Here is a 23,854-nt window from a genome sequence, read left to right on the forward strand (position 1 = left end):
AATACTTAATACAATGCAAACAAAAAAAGTACGACAAATTCCACTCTAATTGTAACAGGATTGCTGGAGGCCAAACATTCTGCAGAAATAAGTAGCATTATAATTGCACTTGAATGAAGTTGAGGACCAGATTGTGGTGTATGATGGAAGTGGGGAAATCTTCTAAAGAAGGGTGTTATAATCAAGCATGATTAATTACTAACTGTAAGGCTATTTCTACAGCTCTTGCATACTAAATCTTTGGGAGCTTGTAAGATTACAGATGGCAGGACTTGGCTAAACAAATTTTAAACTGATGAACACACTCAAAATTAATTACTATGGAAAAGGTATTTTTTTTTAAATTAACAACTCAGGTCCTCCTTTTGTACCAGTCATCTAATGTTTACCCTAAAGTGACATGACTTTTGATGTCAGATTGTCCTTTTTAACTGTGATATACAAAGCCATATGGTGCAAACATATGCTACAGAGCATGCAGCAGTATTAAACAAAACAAACAGGTTAAAGTTTCTAAGTCAGTTAACACTTAGAAAGCTGACTGAGCTCCCAGCAATGCTTTTAATAATCTTTTATGAGCTTCATGTACCTGTTGAGGTTGATACCATCAGGTCCTGCTCTTCCCTCTGGGGCCAAGGTTATGACTATTGTTCCACAGTGATGGGTGATGTCCACATAAACACAGCCAAAGCCAGTTAAGAACACAATCTAAAAGAGAGATTAAAAACACATGGAATGTAAACAAAATCAGTATTTTTAATGTCATAAATGAATTTAATGTTATTAATGCCTTCTGGTTGAGATCTTTTATTCAAATCAGGATACTATTCAGGAAAAAAGTCAGATTTCAGTGATTCAGAAAATAACTGCTCTGATGCTTTAAATATTTCAGCTATTCAGGGAGATGAAATTTGCATCTCATCATTCAACTGCATAAGTGAATACATTTTAATAAGACACTTCTCCAGAAAGAAAACAAGATGTGCTGGGGAGGGTGGAGTTTATATGATAAGAATAAAGAGGAAATTTTAATTTGTGATTTTGGATCAAACAGATAGGTATTTTCCTGGAGCTCTAAGAAATGCCACTTTCTCCTCTAGAAAACAAACCCTAAACTAGCATTGTGTTGTTATGCCCTAGCTCAGAGCTGGGTGGATGAATGGCTGATAGCATCATCTAAAACACATGAAGACTGAAAAGTAATTAACATTTTGGATCCATGAAAACTTGCATTAGCAACTCAAGACTGAAAACATTATTAAGCCAGCATGAGAAAATGGCAAAAATCTATTGGAAAGCATAAAACAACTAAAAAGGCAGGGAAAATGAGAATTTGACAACAGGTTTATGTCTTGCTTACAGGTGTACAAACTTTCATTCCGGACAAGTTGTCTTTAGGAATATCCTACTTAGAGAAGTGATGTACTGCTTTTGGAGCTTAATTCTGCAATATTTCCAAGTTTCGTGTTTCTCCAGAACACAAAAGATTAAGATCTTTTAAAGGTTTGGAAAATTCACAGCAGCCCTTGTTAGAACAAGCTGGCTTCTCTTTTCTTGTAAGGTTACTATCAAGACAACTGTTTACCAGATTGCAATGACAGAAGCTGTAATATAATGGAATGCAAATTGGAGAAATAACACAAAGATATTGGGCTAGCACAGGTAAAACAAACAGCTACTTGTCTTGAAGAATCTTTACTGCTGTTAAGAAGTCACCAGAAGCAAAAACAATTGCAAGTTTAGTAGGATCAGCACTTAAACTGATTGTTAGGCTATTCATAATAACCTTGTTCAGACAATTAAATTTCATTAATAAAATTTCTTATTCTTCTGACAATTAAATATAAGAAAATTTCTACTTTTGACATGTCAGTTTTAATCCTTTGCTTGTCTGGAAGAGATTCACAGTCTTACATGGAATTGGAGAAAAAAGGACATGTACAGAATTTTCAAAACTCTAATTATTCTTAAAAAACCTCCACTGATCTTGAAGACTGGTCATTTTAAATTCCAATTTCAGATGATTCTGATGATAAATACTTCAATATTTATTAAGGTATTAGTTTTAAGTAATTTTAAATTTACTTTCTAATAGAAAAAGAAGAATCTATCTGTGATCACATAGAAAAAATACAAATTACTTAAGATCCTTTAAATCCCAGTTATTTCACAACCTGAACTGAACTGTATGTGACACTATTAGTATATTACTTATTCACTTATATTAGTAGTTTTCAAAGAGAAAGACAGACTTAGAAATCCTGGGAAAATTTTCAACATGTACATCCTAAAACTTCAATAACAGAAGGTTGTACTTTTTTGGAGAGCTGTTCCAGTAGACAATGACCCCCAAATGTTGTCTTAGCATCTAATTCCTTCTAGGAGCCAGATACTTATAAAGAACCCTGGTCTGGCATAACATTAATGACGGAAATTCGAAACCCTGCATTGCTTGACTGGCTTGCTGAATGGAACTGAACTACTTGCTATATAACATAACACTCAATAATCAAGAGCATTTTGTGATTTGTGCCCAGGGAAAACATCTGAAACTAGTATTTCTTTCAAAGAGCCAAACAGTTTATGTTGATTCCATGTAAACTAATGACTTCAAAGATGGAAAATGTTCCCATCAAAAAGAATTACTCCAGTCAAGGAAGCTTTCATTTACCTCAAGATCCAGAGAAAAATAACAGAAGGCAAGAAAAGGGAGGGGTTGTTTTGTTTTAGAAAGACATGAGTAGCTTCTGTAAAGACACAGTGGGAGAATGACTGTGACAATTCCTACAAGATATTAAGATAATTATCCTGTGACAATTAGGTCACCAAATTTTCCTGGATCCTGTGGCATTCTTTGCTTACAGAGTCCAGAGATTTTCAAGGCTGATTTTTCCAGGCAACACCAGGTTGATTAAAAAGTGAAAAAAAAAAGCCTCAATGTTCAATTTATCTATTTTCAAAAAGAGACAGTAAAGAAGATAATCTGTGCTCTAAAACTTCCACAGGAAGGGGCTTAGCTAGGCAGGAGAGTTCCCAGGAGTTAAATAAAACCTCTTAAACTAACAGAAAAGATACATTTATTGCAGAGGAACAATGCACTGTGCAGGTCAGAAAGACAACCATTTATGGTGCGAATTAGGAAGTAATGTATAATGATTTACTTGTGTTCCTTGGTGGTTGATGTCCACAACATCACTCCATTCATTTACTGATTCATCAGATGACACCACTTTCAGGAGAATACTGGGCAATAAATCTCTTGTTTTGCAGTCTGGATAGTTGGAGATTTGATGGTAAAGTTCATGATGAACTGAACTTTCAGCTGGAATCTTTCTACAGAAAACTTCAAACTTGGGTGTATCTGAAATGTTATAAAATATACAAGATCAGAGCCTTCTAAAATCTGTATGAAATCAAAACTCATCTATGCCTGCACAAATAAGAAAGTTTCTGTCTGAAATATTCCTAATAAATAAAAACATTGCTTTTCTATCACTTAGAGTATTATATGTTTGGGTTTTTTCCTTTTCTCTTTCTATTTAATAAAATTCCACAGAAATAATATTCCACTGATCACTACATTAACTTAATCTAACCAGACTTTTGACAATATATTTTGTTGCATTCGCAAATCTGAGAGAATAGAAATGTTCCATGGGATTGAATTGATGTCAGCAAAAATCTACTGCCTATGGATTTCCTACAGCTGGGTCACCTTGACAGCTGGAACCAGGGAGACCCAAAAGCCCAGAGACAAATATTTAAGTTCACACTCCTGACCTCACAATTAGCTCCAACAGCTTCCAGAGTCTCTCACTTTGAGGCAGACCTTCATGAGGGCATCAAGTTCTTGCTATAACCAAAACACCCACTGAACTCAATTTTGGACTGGAGATACAGTAAGATATATTATACTACAACAGTGCACTGTTTCTAATTATGGCATTGTACCTACCTTTGAAATTCTCTTTTAAAAGCAATGGAATGGAGCACCTATTGTGGATGATGATACGAGGACTAGGATCTTCTGTAAGTGTTAGGTACGTCACGCCAAGATGCTCTTGGTAAATCAGTGCTATAGCTCTAAAACAAAAGCAGATATTTTGGATTATGCCTGTTTTGGGTGAAATCTTTACATATTATTACCCTGAACAATTAAAAACATTCAAAGATTCTTTATCATCAAGTTCCAAGTCCACAGATATTTATCTACATTAAACAAGTACATGTCTCCAACAGAAAAACACATGGAAACAACCTAAAAAACATGAGAGAAGAAATGGCTTCATGGAGAGTACTCATGAGTTAAACTGAACATGTGTGTCTACAAGATGAGAGCCCTAGCCAGCAGAGATTTCTATTAAATAAAAAACATGAGATTGTAGGTCCAAATTTCCAACATAAATCTTTCAAATTTTCCAGAAGAATTTGCATGGATACTTCTCTGGTACACATGAAAGGTATTTGAACAAATCTAACTGATTGCTCCCCTGGAGTGATCCACAATGCTATTGCTTTTAAATGTTAATGTTATGGATCCTCACTACATCCATTTCCAAAATGAATTTAGTTCTACTCATTAGCTATATAAAATATCTTCATACATAAACATACATTCTTTTTTTTTTCTCTTGAGCAAATTTATCGGCTATTGCTAAAAACCCTTAACCTCATGGTGATTTTAAAAAATACAAAGTCTGAAAATCTGATTAGGAATATGGGATTCTCTTGTGGCAGAATGATAATGAATCCTTTCCTTATTGTTTCCATTAATTTTTTTAAAATCTGAAGTCTATGTGAGTATCTTTAGTATCCAAAATGACACCTCTTGGACTCTGCACAGGAACTGTGTGAGGGTTTGAATAATATCACTAATCAATATAGTGATAATATTATATTCAATATAATAATATATTGAATATATATTATATTCAATATTATTATATTGAATATAATATTATCACTATATTGAATAGTGATATTATATTATATAATAATATATTATATTCAATATAATATTATATTCAATATAATAATATATTGAATAATAAGAACTTCAGGGCAGAGAAAGATCACATCTCTAGTAATATATACTGATGTAGCTTCTTTAATTTCAGCAGATTGTTTCTTGCTTGTACCAGTATAAGCATGAATGGATTCAGATATCAGGTTTAAGAAATTAAGCTGCTCATCTGACAAGTCACTGGATTGCTATTTTTAACTAGCTGGTTCTGTAAGTTTGTAAATAAGAATAAGAATGTACAACTGCACAGTTCAAGTTTTAAAACTTGAAATTTTTCCTTGCTGTAATCTCAAAATAGTTTCATCCCTTTTGTCTTTTCTTCTTCATCTTCTTATTATGCTTACAAAAAATATATGTCTACCTTTTATAAACAAAATCTAAATTTTTGTATTGTATTATTACACACTGTCCTTGAACTCTTAAACTGTCGTTCACAAATTAAAAAAACACCCTAATTCTCCAATATAAGCTTTTCATGCTCTTATTTGCATGCACAGAAAAAATATCAGGCCATATATTCTAAAAAGTGTACAACTTGTACATGGTCATATCACTAAACCAATTACAATAAAGGCATCAAAACCATCAGAAGATAGCAATTTTTAAATTAAAGTAAGACTTGCCTTCATATATGGGGGCATGTATTACTTTGACTTTTGCATTACTCTCTTATGGTTTCTGACTGGCTGAGGCCTGACAGCAGCCAGCCAAGTTGGCTGTTGGAGAGTGCCCAGTACCTGGTGCAGAGTCCGCCTTCGGTGCGCGCGCCCGTGGGCACCGCCACGCTCTGCCTCGCCAGCTCCGCGCTCACCACGGCCGGGAGGCTCCACGGCTGCCGGCTGCCCGCGCTGCCCAAGGCCAGCACCAGGCGCCTGTCCCCGTCCCCCAGGGACGCCCCCGCCGCACCCGGCTCCCACAGCAGGTCCCAGCAGGGCACGGCGCTCAGCCCCTCGCCGCAGCCCGTCCCCGCCGCGCCGACGCTGAACACCGTACTGTCGGGGCAGTGGAAGTCCTGGAAATGAAAAAGGGGGTGGTAGCATGGCACGCTGACTCCTAAAAGGAGGTTTATTCATGTTGATTTTGCACAGAACACTCTCAAGTGGCCAATGACCACAACTAACTAATGGTTGCACTAAGTGTGCTGCCTGAAAGGCTACTTGGCCAAATTCTGTCTTCAGGGATAGGTTTGTAGCACAGCTATCTGGGGTCCTGAGCAACCAGCTCTAGTGGAAGATGTCTCTGCCCCTGCTGAGGGGTTTGGAACTAGATGATCTTTAAGGCCCTTTTAACCCAAGCCCTTCTCTGATTCTCTAATTCTGTGATCTACAGTTGGCTCTCAGTAGCACAACATAGCTCTACCAAAATCAAGTTACATTCCTGTAACACAACTGTGTGAACAAAATCCATTCAGGGTTACAAAAATAAGAATGGATTTTAGCCTCAGCATTCTCCCAATTCCCTATATTTAGACTGCCACAAAATGTGTGATGCACAACGGTAGATACTGATGTGAAGAAAACTAAAGCAGAAGGAAAACAATACAGAAACAGGAGCTTTAAAAATTTGTTCATCTGCCAGCTCTTCTATTAAGTTGGACCCTAAGAATTCTTTCCACATATTTTACTATAAATGTCATCTCCAATAAATATGTATAAATGGTTGATTAAAATATATTGACCATGCATACATTTTAGTTCCTGCAAGCTAGTCCTTAAATATTTGGTGAGATTATTAAAAATCTGATATTCACAATTTGATGCAGGCTATGAAACACATAAACTTTGGGCACATCTCTAGTTCTGCAGCTTTGCTCAGATAACTGGAATCTTCCCAAAAGGATAACAAAAAGTTTTCAGCCTGCCAGGCCAATATACCTCTTTTATACACAAACTCAGTAAAAATTCTGAGAACATTTTCAACAGCTACTAGGGATTACATTGCCTATTTTACTGAAATGGCCATTAGTGCCTGAACAGATGGAGAACAGGCAGAACTAATTCTGCAATGTGCAAGAATTTGCTGCTTGCACAGATTTCTGAGCACAGTTAATTACTGGAGTTTAATTTACCCAGGATTCGGTATTCTAAGTGATATAAATTACTTTATGATTATTATGTCTAAAGATTTCCAGGTTCCAACCTCTGCTATATACAGCTCATCTAAATACAGCGACTGATATAAACAACCATTTTCCACAGATGACAAACAAAAACAGCATCTACAGTGCTTTACCTCTTCTCCTGAGTGGGATTTGGAAATAAAAAGCTGTGGCCTATAATAGATTTGATATGATGTATCATTGATTATTGTTGTCTTATCTTCTATCTGTAGAATTTGTATACCTTGTCGAACCATGGAAGAAATGCAGAATTCACACAACTGTAAGATAATGAAATTGTGATGAAATGAAAATTGTGATGAAGTCACACAGAAATACAAAAGGTAGTGAAATGTAGCAATAGAAGTGCTGCTCTCTTTCTAATCAAAGAAATCCTCTCTATATTCATGCACTTTGTAACTGGAGCCACATCACATACTTTTGAAGTTGCATCTGTCAATGTTATCCAAACAAGATTGAAAATTCATTAATTCTTTTTCCAGGAGATATTGTATTATCTTTATGGGTTGCACAGTATGTTTTTGGCAATCTAATTCTTTAAATTATATTTCATACATTGTTTATACTCTCTTTATGTCAGACATATATTAACATAATTAGGGAGAAGCTTTCACACTGCATACATTTGATTGTTTTATCTGCTATATGACTTTGTTTTTACATGATAAAGTTACAAATCATCATAATTTTCTTCTAACCTTTTGATGACCTGGAAAAGCACCAAGTTTAATTTTAGCTTCAACAAAACCTTCTTCATCCAATGTTACTACTTCCTCATTATCAGCATCCTTCCATTTTGGGGAGGTCACATTATGAACCAGTTTAATTGCCACTGATTTGTGCACAGTATTAGTGTTTGCCCAGTATATTCCAACCTGAAAAGCTTCCTGCAAGTGAAAAAAGGACTGATCGTCAGTGGTTCACAATTTGATACATTTCTACTACACTTCTAAATGCACTTTCCAGTAGGCAGTGAATACAATTTCCTGCCTTTCTCCCTCTGATTCTTTCTATGTGGTACAAGGATAGATGAAACCACAAGGTGGATAAGGAACTGATCCTCACAGGGAATCAAGGCTGTGGTCTACACTGAGATGTGTTACTAGGAAGACCTTTTATTTATTAACAGACATACATGGAGGGGAAAAAGATGACAGAATAAACAGGAACTCTCAGATTGCTCAAATGGAATTAACAAGCTGCTGTGTCAAATCACCTTAAATATTTCAAAATTAAAGCATGTCAGAGTTATAATTAAAAAAAAAGTGCATGGCCAAGATATGTGGGAAGATCTGTTACACTGAATTAAGGAAGGCAAGCATTCTAAAAAAAAATCTTCCTCTATTGTAATTCATTCTGTGTCATTATCAACTTTTCTTGGTAACATTAAAAGATATGAAATAACATTACACAAAGTGCCCTCAAACCAAATATGCCTTTCAGGCTGTCAATTTTGCTACTGTGGTCAACTATTTCTCAAGTGACACATTGACACAAAGCCTTTACTTGGCCTTTATAGCAACCTTCTTGGGCTGCTACATTACAGCCATGCTGCAGATTCTTTGGCTGAACTGAGAGGAGGGGAAAGGGTGCTCATGGAACGAAGGCCTTCCTCCTACAGTGTCTTGTGGACAATTTTTAACTATGCATCTTTAGGATGTTTTTCAAACATTGCTACCAAGTATGTTGCGCTACCCACTTGGTGACTCAGCCAGTGGGGTGAATTCCCATTGTTATTGCTAGTCTTTATCATATGACTAACAGAAACAGACACAGTAACTGGAAAGTGGGAATCATCTGGAGTAGTAACAATTCTTCAGAATCAGTATGCTTAGCAGACCTGTGCCTGCTAAGGTGAATGGCATAGTTACCTCGAAGTTGGGAGGTATAATTACTTTCCCACTAGGTACTTGAAGAAGAATCTTCTCTCCTTCAAACAGCCAGAGGTCCCACTTGGACTGATTGATAAGCAAAGCCCAGGGCAGGAGTTCAATCAGCAGAGTTCTCACACAGGGTTTCCACACTGACAGCTTTACCCGCATTGGACTATCCCACTGGGAGAGCTGTTCACTGCTGTCAAGAACAAATAAGCAAAAACTTAAAGTCAAAGGAATAATGAATTCAAGATTATAAATGCTAAGATGTCTTCTTCAGAAATTTGCAAGGCTTTTCTGGTTTTGAGGTAGAAAAACTTCTCTTCTTACCTTATCACTCTGGAACACACTGAGGTGCTGTCAGAAAGGTCTAGATAGGTGTAGGCTATAAAGGGATATTTTTAACTCCACAAGCTCAGCCTGAATTTAGTCAATTAATAAATGCCTTAACAAAGTTACCACTGTCATTCAGCCCTAAACCTGTGACTTTTGTAGTCATCAAATCACATTTCCTTTTTGTTTGCCCAACAACTACTTGTACAGCAACTCTGTTTCTCTACTGAAATAAACAGCAGCTGAATAAACAACAGCCTCTAGAGCTGCAGTAAAGAAAGTGCATTCACAAAAAAACGGTTCCATTTTTAAAAAATCCATACTGATGCAATCTTCTCAGTGTAAACAAGGGCAGCCCTGAGGCTGACCTAATTTTTTTCCCCAACTGCCACAGATTCTGCAGTTTACATGCAGGAATTATGTAACTGCTGAAAATGTATTTGACGTTCATCACATATAGTCTTCCACAATGTGGTTTCAGTTTATTTGGAAAGACAATGCAACGGTCATGAAGAAGGTTTAGCAAGGAATTACCTGTCTGAATCCTTCCTGTTATAAGGCCATGCAGGCTGGGGAGGACTAGCAATGCCATAGAACTCAGAGAGCACTTGGCTGACGCTGCCACCCGGATTGGATTTACTTGCTATCTGTTTAATCAGAGTGGTTGAGATAGGGACTGCACACTCGGATGGATCATCTTCTTCCCTGTTATTGAAAACAAACTCAGTCACTTGCACAAGATCAAGCATGAGCATCAACATTTTCTCTAATGAGACTTCCAAAGTGTACTCTGCAGCAAGAACACTCTCATGAATGAATCAAGTTACGATGTCCAACAAGTTCTTGAGAATTTACTGACATGCATGGATTTGTTATCACACTGTAGTGACCCTAAAGACTCTTCAGTATTCTCAAAAGACCATTTCAAGATAATTCAAACATTTATTTTTTAAAACATAAGAATACGGACTGCTTAATTAAACAAATGCCAGTGTGCTTAGGTTCGTTACACCAAATTTAATATTTCCTCCAATACAATTTCAGCTACATATGCTTATTCAGTCATATCCCCTCTGGGCATGGCACACTTTCAGAAAAAAATGCAAAAGAAGTTTAAGTTATTCTTTCTTTTCCATAAAAATGAACCATTTTCAAGGAAAATGAGGATTTTACCTGGCTTGAAAAGTCAGGTGGTGTGTAAGATCAGGTTCTATATTTTGCAGTGCTTTCTCTTGTCCTTTCCCTGGAATCACTTGTGTTTCATTCAGTCCCAGGCTTCTTTTCTCTATATGTAAGATAATAGGGTCTGGAAGATGGCTCCTTACAATGAAAAGAGGGCTGAAAACAATCTACAAAAAGAAAAAAATACACCAATTTAAAGCAATTTTATTTCAGTATTACAACGTTGAAACAAACTATTGATAAATGGTTACAGTGGGTCATTCTGACCTTAATTTATTATATGACACATAAGACTTGAACATTTAGATTTCAGAAACATTAAATGTACTTACTAATCGCTGTTGCACATGTGAACTGGGCTCTAAAGTCAAAACTGTGCACCACACATATGTAATTGAACTCTTTGAAGATGGTACCTGTTTGTAGAAAGATCAGCATTACACTATCATTATTCAGGATATCATTCACTATTTCATTATATGAAGCAGAAGTCTAAATGTGCAGTGCTCTGTTCTCTCAGCCATTTTTAATGCTCTCCTCCACATACCCATTTCTCGTCATACCTGAATGACAGTGCTGTGTTCTGTGTGTTTAGAACTTAGACATACATCTTGGGACCAGTCTTCATCTCCTGTAGATTTCACGCTCAACTCAGTGAGCTCATTGTTTTCTAGGATATATGAAGGCAATTTCTGCTTGGCTGCAAGGCAGTTGATGTGTTCTTTAACAACAGCCTGTCCATCTTGACTAATGTAATGCTGAACCACTTTCAGTTCAATACTTTCAGAAAGGTAACTACAGACTGTCTGTCTTCCACAGATTAGGATCTAAAACACACAAGAAATACAGCTCTTATGTAAACAATTGTGAAAAAAAACCATTCAAAATTGAATTAGAGAATGAAAATCTGTAGAAGAATAATCTCCCTGCTTTAGGTTTCCCCAAGCACTGCTGAAGGCAGTGACTGGTAAAACATTATTTTTATTGGCCAAATGTATGTCCAATTTCATAGAAATCTAGGCATTAAAATGCTTGAAATATTGCAAAGGCAGTATCCATGCTTGAAAGAAACATGTATCCACTTTCCTTCCCACTGAACTCAGTACGGTCCATGGCTGACAGTTCTGGTTTGGATTTTAAGAATTCTGTGATGGTCTCTGAATGTTGAGACATTTCTGAGCAGCCACAGGGATGTACTTCAGAAAGGTTTCTAGGGATACCTCACATTCCCATCACGAGCCAATGATCCAGATCTTTCACAGTATGTCTGCCATTTTAAAGCTTAGAATTTCATTAAATTACTGTAACTGTTTCAGCACTTAAGGGCACACACCTAGAAAATGACCAGATTAGACTTGGCGTTGTTGCTGTCCATCATGCATGAATTGTTTTCTGTAGAGATGTAGCTGAATTTTTCCAAGCTATACCAGGGAACACCATTGAACGTGTATCCCCCTGTACAACGATCATAATTCCTTTTTTCGTGAACGGGGGCATACAACACAGCTACAGCCCACCATGTGAAATCTCAGCAGGGCTGTCAGTGACACCAGGCACTGCTCCTGTCTGGTCAGCTGTGCTGTAGTTGTGCAGTACAGCTCTGCCACATCCATGAGCTGAGCATGTTCTGTCCACCACATGCTCTGGCTCCTGCCAATGCAGGCAGAACGGCTGCAGTGTCATTACACATCTCTTTACAAAGATAGTAAAGTTATTGCACAGCAGCTGATTTTCAAATGTTAATTTGGTAATTCTTTTACTTTAAAAAATATGTAAGCCTAAATTACTACCCAGAATATATTAAGAACAGTTTCTTAAAAAATTTAAGAGAAAAATCTGTTTCTCAAGAGCTTAAAACATGTAAGAGATTATGTAACAGCACTGTCAGAATTATGAACCACGCAAAGGGATGTTTACTGGAGCATATAAAATACATGTTGGTAACTGAGCTTTTAAATGCTAAGATTGACACCAAAGCGAAGAAAAAGATTGTAAAAATTCCCCCAAATAGCCCCAAAAGACTGCTATATTTGTTTTTTGCAGATCCCAGTAGGAGAGAATAAATAACAAAGTGACTAATTCATGAATAGGCAACAGTTTAAATTACTCATGTTATTTTTTCCTAACTGGATCAAATCCTTACTTGCTTCTGCACTCCACTGAGCTGCTGAACCTTGATAATAAGTGATGCTGTCCGGCCCTTGTACTGGATGGTGCGAATGAAGGTCCCTGTATTGTCCACACTGAATGGCTCAGACCACCGCCAGTTTCCCCAGCCTTCAATACAGATGTGCAACAGCTGGAAAGAAAGAAATTACTACTTCAATACATAACCGGGAAAAAAAGTGCCTTGCAGTAGGATATAAATTCCCATGACAGAGAAATATTCTTGGTTTGAAATCTCAGCAATGCTAAGCACACCAGTTGTCTGAATGATCCATTCAGTCTGTAATTCTGTGATTTCAGACACAATCAGAAGAAGCAACAATACCATAAAATGGCTCTGAATCATGCACTTCTATAAATTACCTGCTTTAGCAGTATGTTTAACATATAGGCACACAACTGTTCACAAAAAAAAGGGCAAGTAGACTAGAAAGCATAAAACAGGAAATAAGAGATTTTCTTCACTGCCTTTGAAATTGTTCTAGAAGCCCATTCTATTACCAGCAAGGTGATATGAATGCAGCTCCATACCAGATTTTTTGCCTTCAGAATAAAACAGAAAATTACGAATACCCTTCTCTTCGAAAATAAAGAAGGACTTGTATAGCTTGCATATACGTGTCTGTTAAATGCAGAATGTGGTATATTGCTGAGAGATGGGAAACATTTCATTTCTTACACAAATGTGGTGGTAAGTTCAAGCTTGACTTCATGAGAAGAAATTTAACTGCATAATTATACTCCCTATGTGATTCATTCCGGAAAAGGAGTGGCTTTTTTCCAGTTTAACTTAAATCACTTCCAGAGCAATACAGTCTTTCATCATTTGAAGAGCCTTTCATCCATTTACCCACCATACGCACTTACCTCTGTCCCATGGAGATTCTTTAAGCCAGAGTAGTGAAAATTGGTACTGTTCCATGTAGGTCAATGAAGTTACATAAATTTACACCAGCTGAAGATCTGGCTCTTTAGCTCTGTATAGATCTTTTGTGGCTGTGCAAACTTAAGGATGTGAGTTATATATAAGGGATCAAAGCAATAAGCATTCTGGGTAAAATTTATTCTTTGCAGAGGGCCAGCACAGAGCCTAAGCATCACTTAAGTTCTTTAAAACAGTCATATGAAGGCCTTGTGGGAGTTCTCTCTTGAGGGTTGAATTTCACTCTGATTTTGGACATCTGTCATTAATTAATTTAAGTAATTGAGAACAGGATCAGGCCCAAAGATTGATTATTTACACTAGCAAAAACTGAAATTTGTAAATACTATGTTCTTCCATGATTTGTTTCCAGAAAGGAAACAAATAGTATTCACCATGGGTCTGGTCAGTTGGACTTAGTGAAGGGCTGGATGTTGGGGTTTCCTTCACTGTTTTAAGAAACAACCACAGCAATAACTTTCAAAGATATTACAACTCAGTAGCCTGTTTGCAATTTGTGGTATCCTCAGCACAAGTTACACACAGAACAATAACATCCATTCAGTGGGTGGCTTTTGAATTTGCAAGAGTGATGACTGCTGCATTCAGATTCAAATGAGTTTTATGCTGGAAGCACAAAGGCTGATACGTGCCCGTGTGTGCAAGGACAGGCATCTGGATGTGCCCACGTGTGGGCACAGCTTTATTTTCAAGGTTGTGTTGAGGGAGGCTGTACACTAGGACAGCCAAACTCATAAACAAACATGTCACTTAGATTCTGAAGCATTAGTTAAAGAAAAGGAAAAAGAAAACAACAACAACAAAAAAATCCAATTGCAGTGGCTGGAATCTGTTCAGTTTCTCACAGAGGCAGCTGGGAATAAATCTCATCACATATGAAAATTAGGAGAAAAATGAAAACTGTTTATTTTGGAGAGAACGGTAGCTGGAAATGACAGCCAAATAATGAGAAAAGGTACTTAAGTGGTCAGCCTCAGCTACAGGCCCACAAAATACTGTGTGCTCCAAAATAGACGTCATGTAAATGCCATAATTGACAATTAGTAATTACATGTAGCTACAACACTAGGATATCTCCCACCCTGTATAAACAGCTTTGCTCACCAGTTGAATGTTCCCAAGGAACATGGTGTCAGCTTTCCCTGAGCAGTCATTAGCTCCCAAATGCCGCCTTACTGATTTTCTTTGTAATGATTAGTCTGCATTTAACTTCAAGATTCAGAAAGAAAAATAAAGAAGAGCTATTGGCATTTTCTTATTTAACAAACATACAATTTGCATACTGGTAAAAGTGAAGGATACGGCCTTCATAATTTACTTTAAAGATATCTAATAAATTTGTATTAATGACCTAACAGTATAAGAATTGGGCGCTGTGTAACTTTACTTTTGAGCCAAGAAACTGCATTCCATGAAAACAAAAAAAGGATCTCTGAATGATGATTTAATTGTGAGATTTCTGGAAAAGATGTCTAGAAATAATGGCAGTGTTTTTAGAGAATTAAATAATCTGACATTAGCATCATTTTAGCAGAAAACAGATTTACAGACTCACTCAATTTTCTAAATTGGAAGGGACTTACAAGGATCATCAAGTCTAGCTCTTAAGTGAATGGCCCATACAGGGATTGAACCCAGAACCTTGGTTTTATTTGCACCTCACTGTGACCAAACAGGTATCAAAGTGACCTGATACTAAAGATTTGCAATAACTGTCATTAACTCTTTCATTGATCAAGCTTTATGCTAATTCTAAAAATTTATTACACACTGTTCAAAAAAGTTCAATGAATATAGCTAGGTATGGGACATATATTAGGAGAAAAGAGAATTAACTGCATTAAGGTACAAAAAAAGAGACTTCAAAGCATTCTAAGAAATACAATCCATTGATAAGTGAAAATTTGTAGCTTAGAGAGAATTTAAACATACTATCTATTGTATACGTGAAGATAGGCACTCATTTGTGTAAATATTTGATTTCTGCTTTTTCTGTCAGGGAAATATACCAGCAGATAACCCAGAGAGTTTTGTTTTGACTAGACTTGGATTTGTAATTCTTAGCCATTATGGATTTCTGTTTTGAGAGGAATAGAAATTACTTCAAGGAAGGCAGACTAAGATGAAACTGCTTTTACTGGAACAAATGGCTAGAAAAGCACTATCTTTAAAATAATGTCTTTATCATGCCTCTTCACAGAATGTTTCTATGTGCTCCTCAAAATTTACTTGGGTTTCAGCTAGATGTGTGAGTGAAGGCTGTGATCTGAGTAAATAAAGCTGCGTGTCATATGACAAAGCATGAGAAATAAAATGGGGGACTAAAGGTGACAATTTCCTTGGGGAAATGGAGGACAATTTCCAGCTGTATAAGTAATTCAAAGCTTGAGCCTTCAAAATGCTTAGTGATGCAAATTTGATTTCTACTTTGCTTGTAGATTCACCAGATTTGGCTTGGTTTCACCAAGGTTCTTTAGACTGTATTTGTCTTCTAAGTGAAACTAGGAAAAGTTTTTTTTGGGGGGGGAACAAGGGTAATCACTATGAATTCCGAGAGTTTGGGAAGAATCAGGTGAGGACCTGCTAAATGGTGTGGGAGCGGTTGTTATTTTAAAAGATAGAAGATAGTGAAATAAAAGCTGTAATAATGCAGCAGCACAGAGGAAATGTAGCTCTGGAGATGGGAGCTGAATTCTAAGACCTGAAGCTAAAGAAATTTTTAATTGAAAAATTAAAGGAGAAGCTTGATTAGTATTTTTTACTGTGTTTTCACAATACAAGGTGGCTCTTTATTAGGATTAAGATTCACAATAATAAAACCAACTAGTATTTGGAAAAAATAGTGAATGAAATATTTATTCTGCATACTATCAGCTGCAGTGGCCACAAAAACAGCTTGAATTTCACTTTGGCTTCATTTTCTCAAGTGACCTGGGAGATCTGGCCAGTTCTTTGCCATTGGCCTTTGTAGGACAGAAAGCCAGTACAGAGCATGGAAAAAGGCAACTTCCATCACCCTCATGCTGTCTAGTAGAAAAAAGGTCACACTTGGCAGATAAACTCTGACCCTGGAGGGTCCTGGAGATGTTGTGAACCTCAACATTACCTGCAAAGCAGACCTGAACCTCACAGGTACAAACCCATCCTACACACTGCAGAAAAGTCTTTTGGTTAAGGAACAGTAACCAAAATATAAATGTTCATGGATAATATTAATCCTTATCTGCCCCAGATATTATCTAGAAATTCAATTACATGTAATACAGTATGAGCATTGATTTAGAATGCAGGAACCACAAAAAAAGCAATAGCACTCTTCACACTGTGTGACCAGTATAAAATAACATACAGCTTTTTTTGCCTGATGTTCTCTAATGACCTGGGGAGGATTATGTAAAGTACAAGAGATTGTTCAGAGAACTTGTAACCTTCCTAAACAGTAAAAAGGGAAAATATCCCAATAACAACTGATATATAAATTACAGTTTCTAAGGTTTGAACCCAGACTACTGCATGTAATATTTTACATTATATAACCCAATATCTAAAAGAACAGCAACTTGGAAGTAAATAACCATGAATTGTGATCCTGCTGCAACATGAATCAAAATTCGGTTTCAGTCTCTTTTTTTGGTAGAACAAGGAGGAAGTTCTCATATAGCAAATTTGCTATTTGTAAAACTACAGTCGCCTTTAAAAAGTATGTTCATAAAATTTAGAATTTGTGTTCACAGACACACTATTTAAAATAAGAAAAATTTTAAATATGTTCCAATGAAGGTACTAATAATGTACTAACCAGTACTAATATCTACTCAAGACTTTGTAAGTGTATGATCAAAAAAGTGATAGATTTATTTTCCCTCAAATTCTATAAAGTAGCAATAAAATGACACAATTTCAGGCATATGTACTTACTTTGATAAGAAATAAATATATTTTATTAATACCCACATTCTCCTTGAAGTCACTGGCCAATTCAACATAGCAACTGATTTTTTATCTATTATATCTGCTGCTTCAAGTTAAAGATGATGAAAAGTGAAAATGTGTAACTGTTACTGTAACCCTGGAGGGAGAATACAGAAAGGTTTGAGAACTGCTACTTTCTTAAAACTTCTACTCTGCAACATTATGTTTTGCACAGAAAGCACACCAGTGAACTTAAATCCATCACTGGGCTTCCTCAGAGGACTCTGCTGAAATTTGAGTGTGGGGAAAACAACTAGTAATAACTGGCACATTATAGAAAATTTCTGCTGTCTGTTCATAAGCAAACAATCTCTGCAGAATGCATTCAGGGGACTCTCACATGGATATCTGGTTTTTACATTTGCTGTGATCCCTAGTGGGACCCTCCAATTGCCTACTGTCTTGCAAGACAGAATTCCTTAACTCTGAGTAAATTGCTAGGAAGATCTGATCTCTTCTAACTTCAGAGTTTCACCCTATGTATCATATGCTCCAGTTCATCTAAAAAACACAGCTGTCTTGGAGACAAACATGACTTTTGATGTAACTGGGGCCCATCCCACAAAACAATGTGAAGATCAAGATAAGGAGTGCAGACTTGATCCAATAATAATGTAGGAGCCAGTGTTGTCTGTAGAGCACAGGAATGATGTATCTTCTCTTCCCTTTCAATGATATCTAACAGACCTCTAACTTTCATTAAAATCTGCAGAAGGAACTCACAAAATCTGGCAGCTTTAGATAGAATTGCTTAAAGCCTCAAATACCATCAGTTTTGGACCCACCCCAACTCTGAAAGGGACTATACAATTGGGGGTGTCTTATCCCTCAGGGGGGCCAAAACCTCGTGAAATCTGAGGAAAATGTGGGGGGGGGGGGGGGTGGAGTGGTGTAGAAGAGCGAGCATCGGACCTCAGACTTATTTCTGAAATCTTAGCCAAAGTAGCGAGACTTGCAGGAATCAGAGTGAAAGTTAAAAGGGAAAGGTTAGGTTCCGTGAAATGTAAAGGATCCAGGCAGGGAAAAAATGAAGGAAGCAAGGAGCTTTAAGTTAAGCCAAACAGTTGGAGGGACACCATCAAGAGCTGATAAATCCAAATCCTTAGTGTGCTATAACTGTTTTTGTAACATAAAAAAGTTGAAATTTTTAAAATTTTAGTCTATAGTTTCATTAATAATAAAATTAATTCTAAATGTAAATAAATAGTTATAAAACTATCTGCTAAAATATATATTTTAGGTGTATATATATTTAATTGTGTTAATGAATTTTAGTGGGCAATTACTGCATCTCTATTCTTAATTAGCAAAAGAAAAATGGAGAATTTTATTGATGTGAATGTAGAAGAAATACAATCCTTTTAAAACTATTTATTTTCATTTAACTGAACTGCCTTGCCATACTAAAAAAACATTTTGCAGAGGTTAAATAAAGTATTTCATGGCAACCGCTGCTTCTTAGTGCCTGTGTAACAAGAAACATGAGCCAGCCAAAGTTGTGCAAGTTGGTTTTCTTTCCCAGTAAGAGAATGTGGTATCTAAGACCTTGTCCTAACTCATTTTATCCCCAAGAGTAAGTCAAGTAAGTCAAGTATGAACTAATGCCTGGAGGGAAGTCCCTGACTCCAGAAGTATGGATTATTTCACATTTATCTTACAATCTGCTCTCAGAGTTCTTAAAATTCACTAACTTGGCAAGTCAGGAATTATCATGAGAAATGAAATAATTTCATAACTATGAAGTCATCTAGCATTCCATAAATATGACACTCAGAGGGTTTGTCCTTGCTTGGGCATTATTCTGACCTTTGGATAACAAGCTGCTAGATAATTTTGCATGGAAACAATTAGAAAAGTGCCACAGTACTACAGGGACAACCTGATGTCTTGATTGAGTTGTTGTTTTCATTTCAAGGATTTGTATTAATCATTAAAAAAATGTACATGACAACATTTGTAATAATATTTAAACAAACTTTTTTGTATGATTTAAAATGACAAGGGATTGTGCTGGTTAGATGAACTGCCATTCTGAATGCTATATTTACAACGGACTTGTATTGGCAAATGAAAAGGCTTATAGGGAAATGCCAAGGTTCTCTCTTTACAAGACCTTTGTAAAGAAAATTTGGTTCTATCTCAACTGTGTGTAGAAAGCCTCTGCTCCCATATAGTTACAGTGAAATTACTTCAGTGCTGTTTTTTAATCTCTAGATTTCCCAGCAAGACATGGCTGTTTAAAAATGTTAAGAGAGCAGAAATTGTGTTGAAATTATACCAAAGTTTGGGACAAGGGAAGCAGAATCTCCCTACTAGAGGAGCCTGCTGGCCAGCAGTGTGGCTGAGTCAGGAGTCAGCTGTTGGCTTTGCCATCTCCTGGGACACGGGAATCCATCATGACACTCCTGACTTTTTATCAGCCCAGTTCTTCATTGAATCTAAATCTGATCAGAGCAAAACACAATGGGGAAACCCTTTGACATCACCAACTGTTAGCTAAAGAATGAATATCTGAAAAATGAATCTGAAGCTCCTACTGTCCCCTCACCCATTCCCTTATGTGTGATTTGGGCTTCTGATGGACTTTTCCACCCTTCATCCGGCAGTTTCGTTTTCATTTAATAAGAAACTGAAATAGCAGCTGTGAAAATGGAATGTTTTGCTCTGCTCAAGTCTGTGACTGAAAGCACAGTTTAAGTTTTCCAGGTGTTAGATGTCTAATTCCATTTATTCTGATGGTGGGTTTTAGCAGTTCAGTTGCAACTAAGAGAAAGTATCAGTAACGAGCTGTCCCTTTAATTCTTCAACTTTTCATTTGCTTGAGATAATATTAATTGTTAAGACTCCTTCCAGTTTGAACCATTACTGAATATACATCATACTCAGAACTACACCTTTAGTAAATCTATCTAAAATGAGGATTCTCACAACTGAATAATTTTATGTAAGTAAGCAGAAAATGAATGTAAGAATTTTTTAAGAGGAAAGCCTTACTTAGTTTTGAGTTTATTTACATTACTTTAAATATTTCCTTCTTCTTCTTCCATGAATTTATGAAAAGGTTTAAAGGTTTAAATCTAATTTTGGGTGGTTGCTACAAATGCAAGTGATAATTGGTTATGAGTTACAGATTACACTTATTTAGCTTTCTTTCTCCCTCACACAACCAAGGGGAATTACAACCACTGTAATCCTAAGTCACCTGATGAGTGGGGATCTTGTCCCACACTCTGACACGTGCCCAGCTTCACAGAGCACAGTCACCACTTGGTTTGGTCACCTGTGGGATGGGGCATCACAGGTGCTTTGTGTGTGTGAGAAAACATGTCTTTTAAAACATGGAAAGGGACAGACTGCTCCAGAGCCTCAAAGTCTCCAAAGGCCTCTCTCTGGCACTATGACACCAGCACACACTTTCTATAACAGTTCCTCTGTTGCTGGGCTAAGATGGTCCTTTATGAGCTTGGCTTCCTCTTGACTTACGCCCTGACTTCAGTGTCAACTGCAATTGTTTACTTTGGCAGTTTTTGCTCTGCACAGATTACCACATTCATGTAAAATTCAGTAGTTTTGCATATCCATCAGCTGACATGCGAATGAAAACTACAGCAAATTTGCCATCTCTGCCTCCCAGTGCAACTTGAAACTTGTCAGTGGTGAAAGTGGGCACAAATCCTGTTTAGAATTACAATTCAAAATTTGCCTTTTTTCTCACATGCTAAGACTGGTATTTTCTAGGGCTCTAGAGAAGTTAGGAACTCCCATTCACCACATTCCTCTAGGATCTGTTAAAATTTTAGTAATTTTTCAGGGCAGGACTACTGCTCAGCAAATGGGGTGGCACAGCTCTGTAATTTCATACTCAGCAGGAGCTGGATATATACTAAGAAAAGAGAAGAAGTGGGTTTGCTGTTTCACAAACACTTTTTAAATTAGATTTATGTTCTTGTCCTGTGATGAACAAAGATGAGAAGTCTATTTTTTACTACTTCCCAAGTGTTGGTCTCCTCTCCCCAGTACCAAGTAACAGGATAAGAGGAAATGGGTGTCAAGTTATGCCAGGAAGGTTTAGATTGGATATTAGGAAAAGTTGCTTCATGGTAAGGGTTGTCAAGCATTGGAACAGGCTGCCCAGGGAATGGCTGAGTCACCATCCCTAAAAGTCCTTAAAAGATGTGGCATGGCACGTAGGGACATGGTTTAGTGGGAGATTTGGCAGTATTGGGTTGGACTCAATGATTTTAAAGGTCTTTCCAACTTAAATGATTCTATTGTTTCATTGAAATACTTCCTGTTGATAGTTTAAAAGTATTTTATTTCAGTTTCAGTGTTTATCTTTAAAACAAAAAATCCCATAACCCAGAAACTATTTTTATGTTTAAACTATATAAGTGGTGTGTTTCTGACAATTTCAAATCTTTTCTAAGGGAAGCACTAAGTTGAGAGCTTTGTCCAGTTTGACCCTCTTCTGCAAACAATTTCAGTGAACAGATGCTTCTGGTAAAAACAACTGGTTAAAAAAATTCCCCAAATCTCTAATGTACATCTCAGGAAACATGGATCACTTAGTTATAGAAACCTGGCAAGTTGTCTTTCCTTTTTTCAGAAGCTTCACACAACTGCTTTGTTTTACAAAAAGTGCACATCCAGTTCTACCCTTGAGCAACTTTGAAAGACTTCTGGCTTTCCTCACACTTTGTTTACCTTTTCTCTGTGTTGCAGCCCCAGTGTGTGACTCCTGAAGGAACTGGAGCTTTAGAGATGGTTGAGACCACAGAGAAAACCAAAGAATCAGTGCATGAAACCACCATCAGCTTTAGCAAAGGCTGCCCTGGAAGGGCTGTTTCTGACATACCTGTGGGGACTTGTGTGAGCGCCAGCTGTACTGGTGACTGTGCAGAGTAGCCAGCAAAATATTCTCATCAGTGTCCACCTGGCCAAACCTCAGCGTCTCTTGGGTGTCATTACAGATCACAAAATGGCTGAAGACAAACTCCTCTGCCTCAGGGCATTGGTTCTGAAAGGAAAGGGATAGGAAAGCCAGGAAGAATCAATGTCAGTTGCAGGACATTTGGCAGCTGCCTGCCCGGTGGCGACTGTTACAACACAGAAATGCAAGATCTCGTCCCTCAGCTTTGGCCTCATAGTAATCTCTGCAAAATCTAGTTTCTGGGTTGGCAAAATATATCCTAAGACTTCAATTTTACTTTATATTTCTGTAATGCAAATCTTAAGGATTTAAAACAACAATAAAACTAAATTTTCTAATTTGGGTAAACAATTTCAACAACATTAAATTCAGTGGGAAATGATGTTACATAGGGCAGACAGGGTACAACAGGCTGAGCAGGGAGGAATGAAGAGGTTTCTCAGTGCTTGACAGCTGAGCTCTCAGGCCAACAGATTTACAGTTCCTCTTCCCCAGCTTCTGCTTCTAATTTGAAATATTGCTGTGGATCAGCAGAATATTCCCTTTTTTCTGATGCCACTTGAAAAGACAACTAAAGAAAAAAAAGGAGACACGATAGAGTACTTTCACAGCTCCATGAGACTGGTATGAAAATGTATCATGCCATTTAAAAGGAAAAAAAAAAAGTATTTTAGATTTTACAGTATTTTTTCTCCAGCATCTTTCCATCCCTCTCTTGCTGCTTTTCATCCGGCTGCTTGTCACTCTGTTGGCATAATGAGACTATACAATAGTCACAAAAATTGCCACAGCTACAGGTCTTCTACCTCTGAAGACATGAGCTATAATCCCCTGTATGGGAGAGGTCAAAGTGTGACTGACCATTTGATTTGGAGATCATCTCTCATGTATTTCTGCCCAGTCACGACTGGGCTGGCACCTTCCACTTACAAGCAACAATCTAGCAACTGCAACAATTACTCAAAGAAACCAACATTTGGATAGTCTTTATGCAATTTAATGGTTCTAACACAAAATATTCATTTTCTTCTGGTTTTTGTTACCACTTATTGACCCATCTTTCCTAGCACATTGTTATGACAATATTTTTCTGTTGGTTGGTTTCCTTCTTCCCAACACAGCTAAACTACTCATTTCTCATCCTTTCTTCCCATGATGTCTAACTTATGGAACCTCCAATCCATGTTCACTGCTGGTTTCTCCAGCAAAACCTAAGGTGAATTTACAGGATGTTTGGGGCTGGAAGGGACCTCTGGAGGCCATCAAGTCCAACGCCCCTGTTAAAGCAGATTTACCTGGAGCAAGCTACACA

The 23,854-nt window shown here is 37.1% G+C and overlaps 2 protein-coding genes across 7 annotated transcripts in view; one reads left to right on the top strand and one right to left on the bottom strand.

Annotated features, from left to right (window-relative positions):
• The window catches only part of LOC134426653 (cytochrome c oxidase subunit 6C), a 475,168-nt gene that overhangs the window by 33,182 nt on the left and 418,132 nt on the right, over positions 1–23,854 (top strand). The gene's annotated exons all lie outside the window — the stretch shown is intronic.
• Positions 1–23,854, bottom strand: part of VPS13B (vacuolar protein sorting 13 homolog B) — a 429,375-nt gene that overhangs the window by 24,958 nt on the left and 380,563 nt on the right. For all 6 annotated transcript variants that reach the window (XM_063171820.1, XM_063171844.1, XM_063171830.1 and 3 more), the window contains exons 43-55: positions 22,468–22,629; positions 12,675–12,830; positions 11,095–11,358; positions 10,864–10,947; positions 10,523–10,698; positions 9,884–10,054; positions 9,014–9,215; positions 7,841–8,029; positions 7,256–7,402; positions 5,761–6,035; positions 3,956–4,083; positions 3,162–3,361; positions 590–708 (exon numbers count right to left, since the gene is read on the bottom strand). In XM_063171820.1, coding sequence (XP_063027890.1) covers positions 590–708; positions 3,162–3,361; positions 3,956–4,083; positions 5,761–6,035; positions 7,256–7,402; positions 7,841–8,029; positions 9,014–9,215; positions 9,884–10,054; positions 10,523–10,698; positions 10,864–10,947; positions 11,095–11,358; positions 12,675–12,830; positions 22,468–22,629 — 2,273 coding nt within the window. The remainder of the gene's footprint in view (positions 1–589; positions 709–3,161; positions 3,362–3,955; positions 4,084–5,760; positions 6,036–7,255; positions 7,403–7,840; positions 8,030–9,013; positions 9,216–9,883; positions 10,055–10,522; positions 10,699–10,863; positions 10,948–11,094; positions 11,359–12,674; positions 12,831–22,467; positions 22,630–23,854) is intronic.

This window comes from Melospiza melodia, chromosome 1, assembly GCF_035770615.1.
Source record: "Melospiza melodia melodia isolate bMelMel2 chromosome 1, bMelMel2.pri, whole genome shotgun sequence".
In the NCBI taxonomy this organism is placed as follows: domain Eukaryota; kingdom Metazoa; phylum Chordata; class Aves; order Passeriformes; family Passerellidae; genus Melospiza; species Melospiza melodia.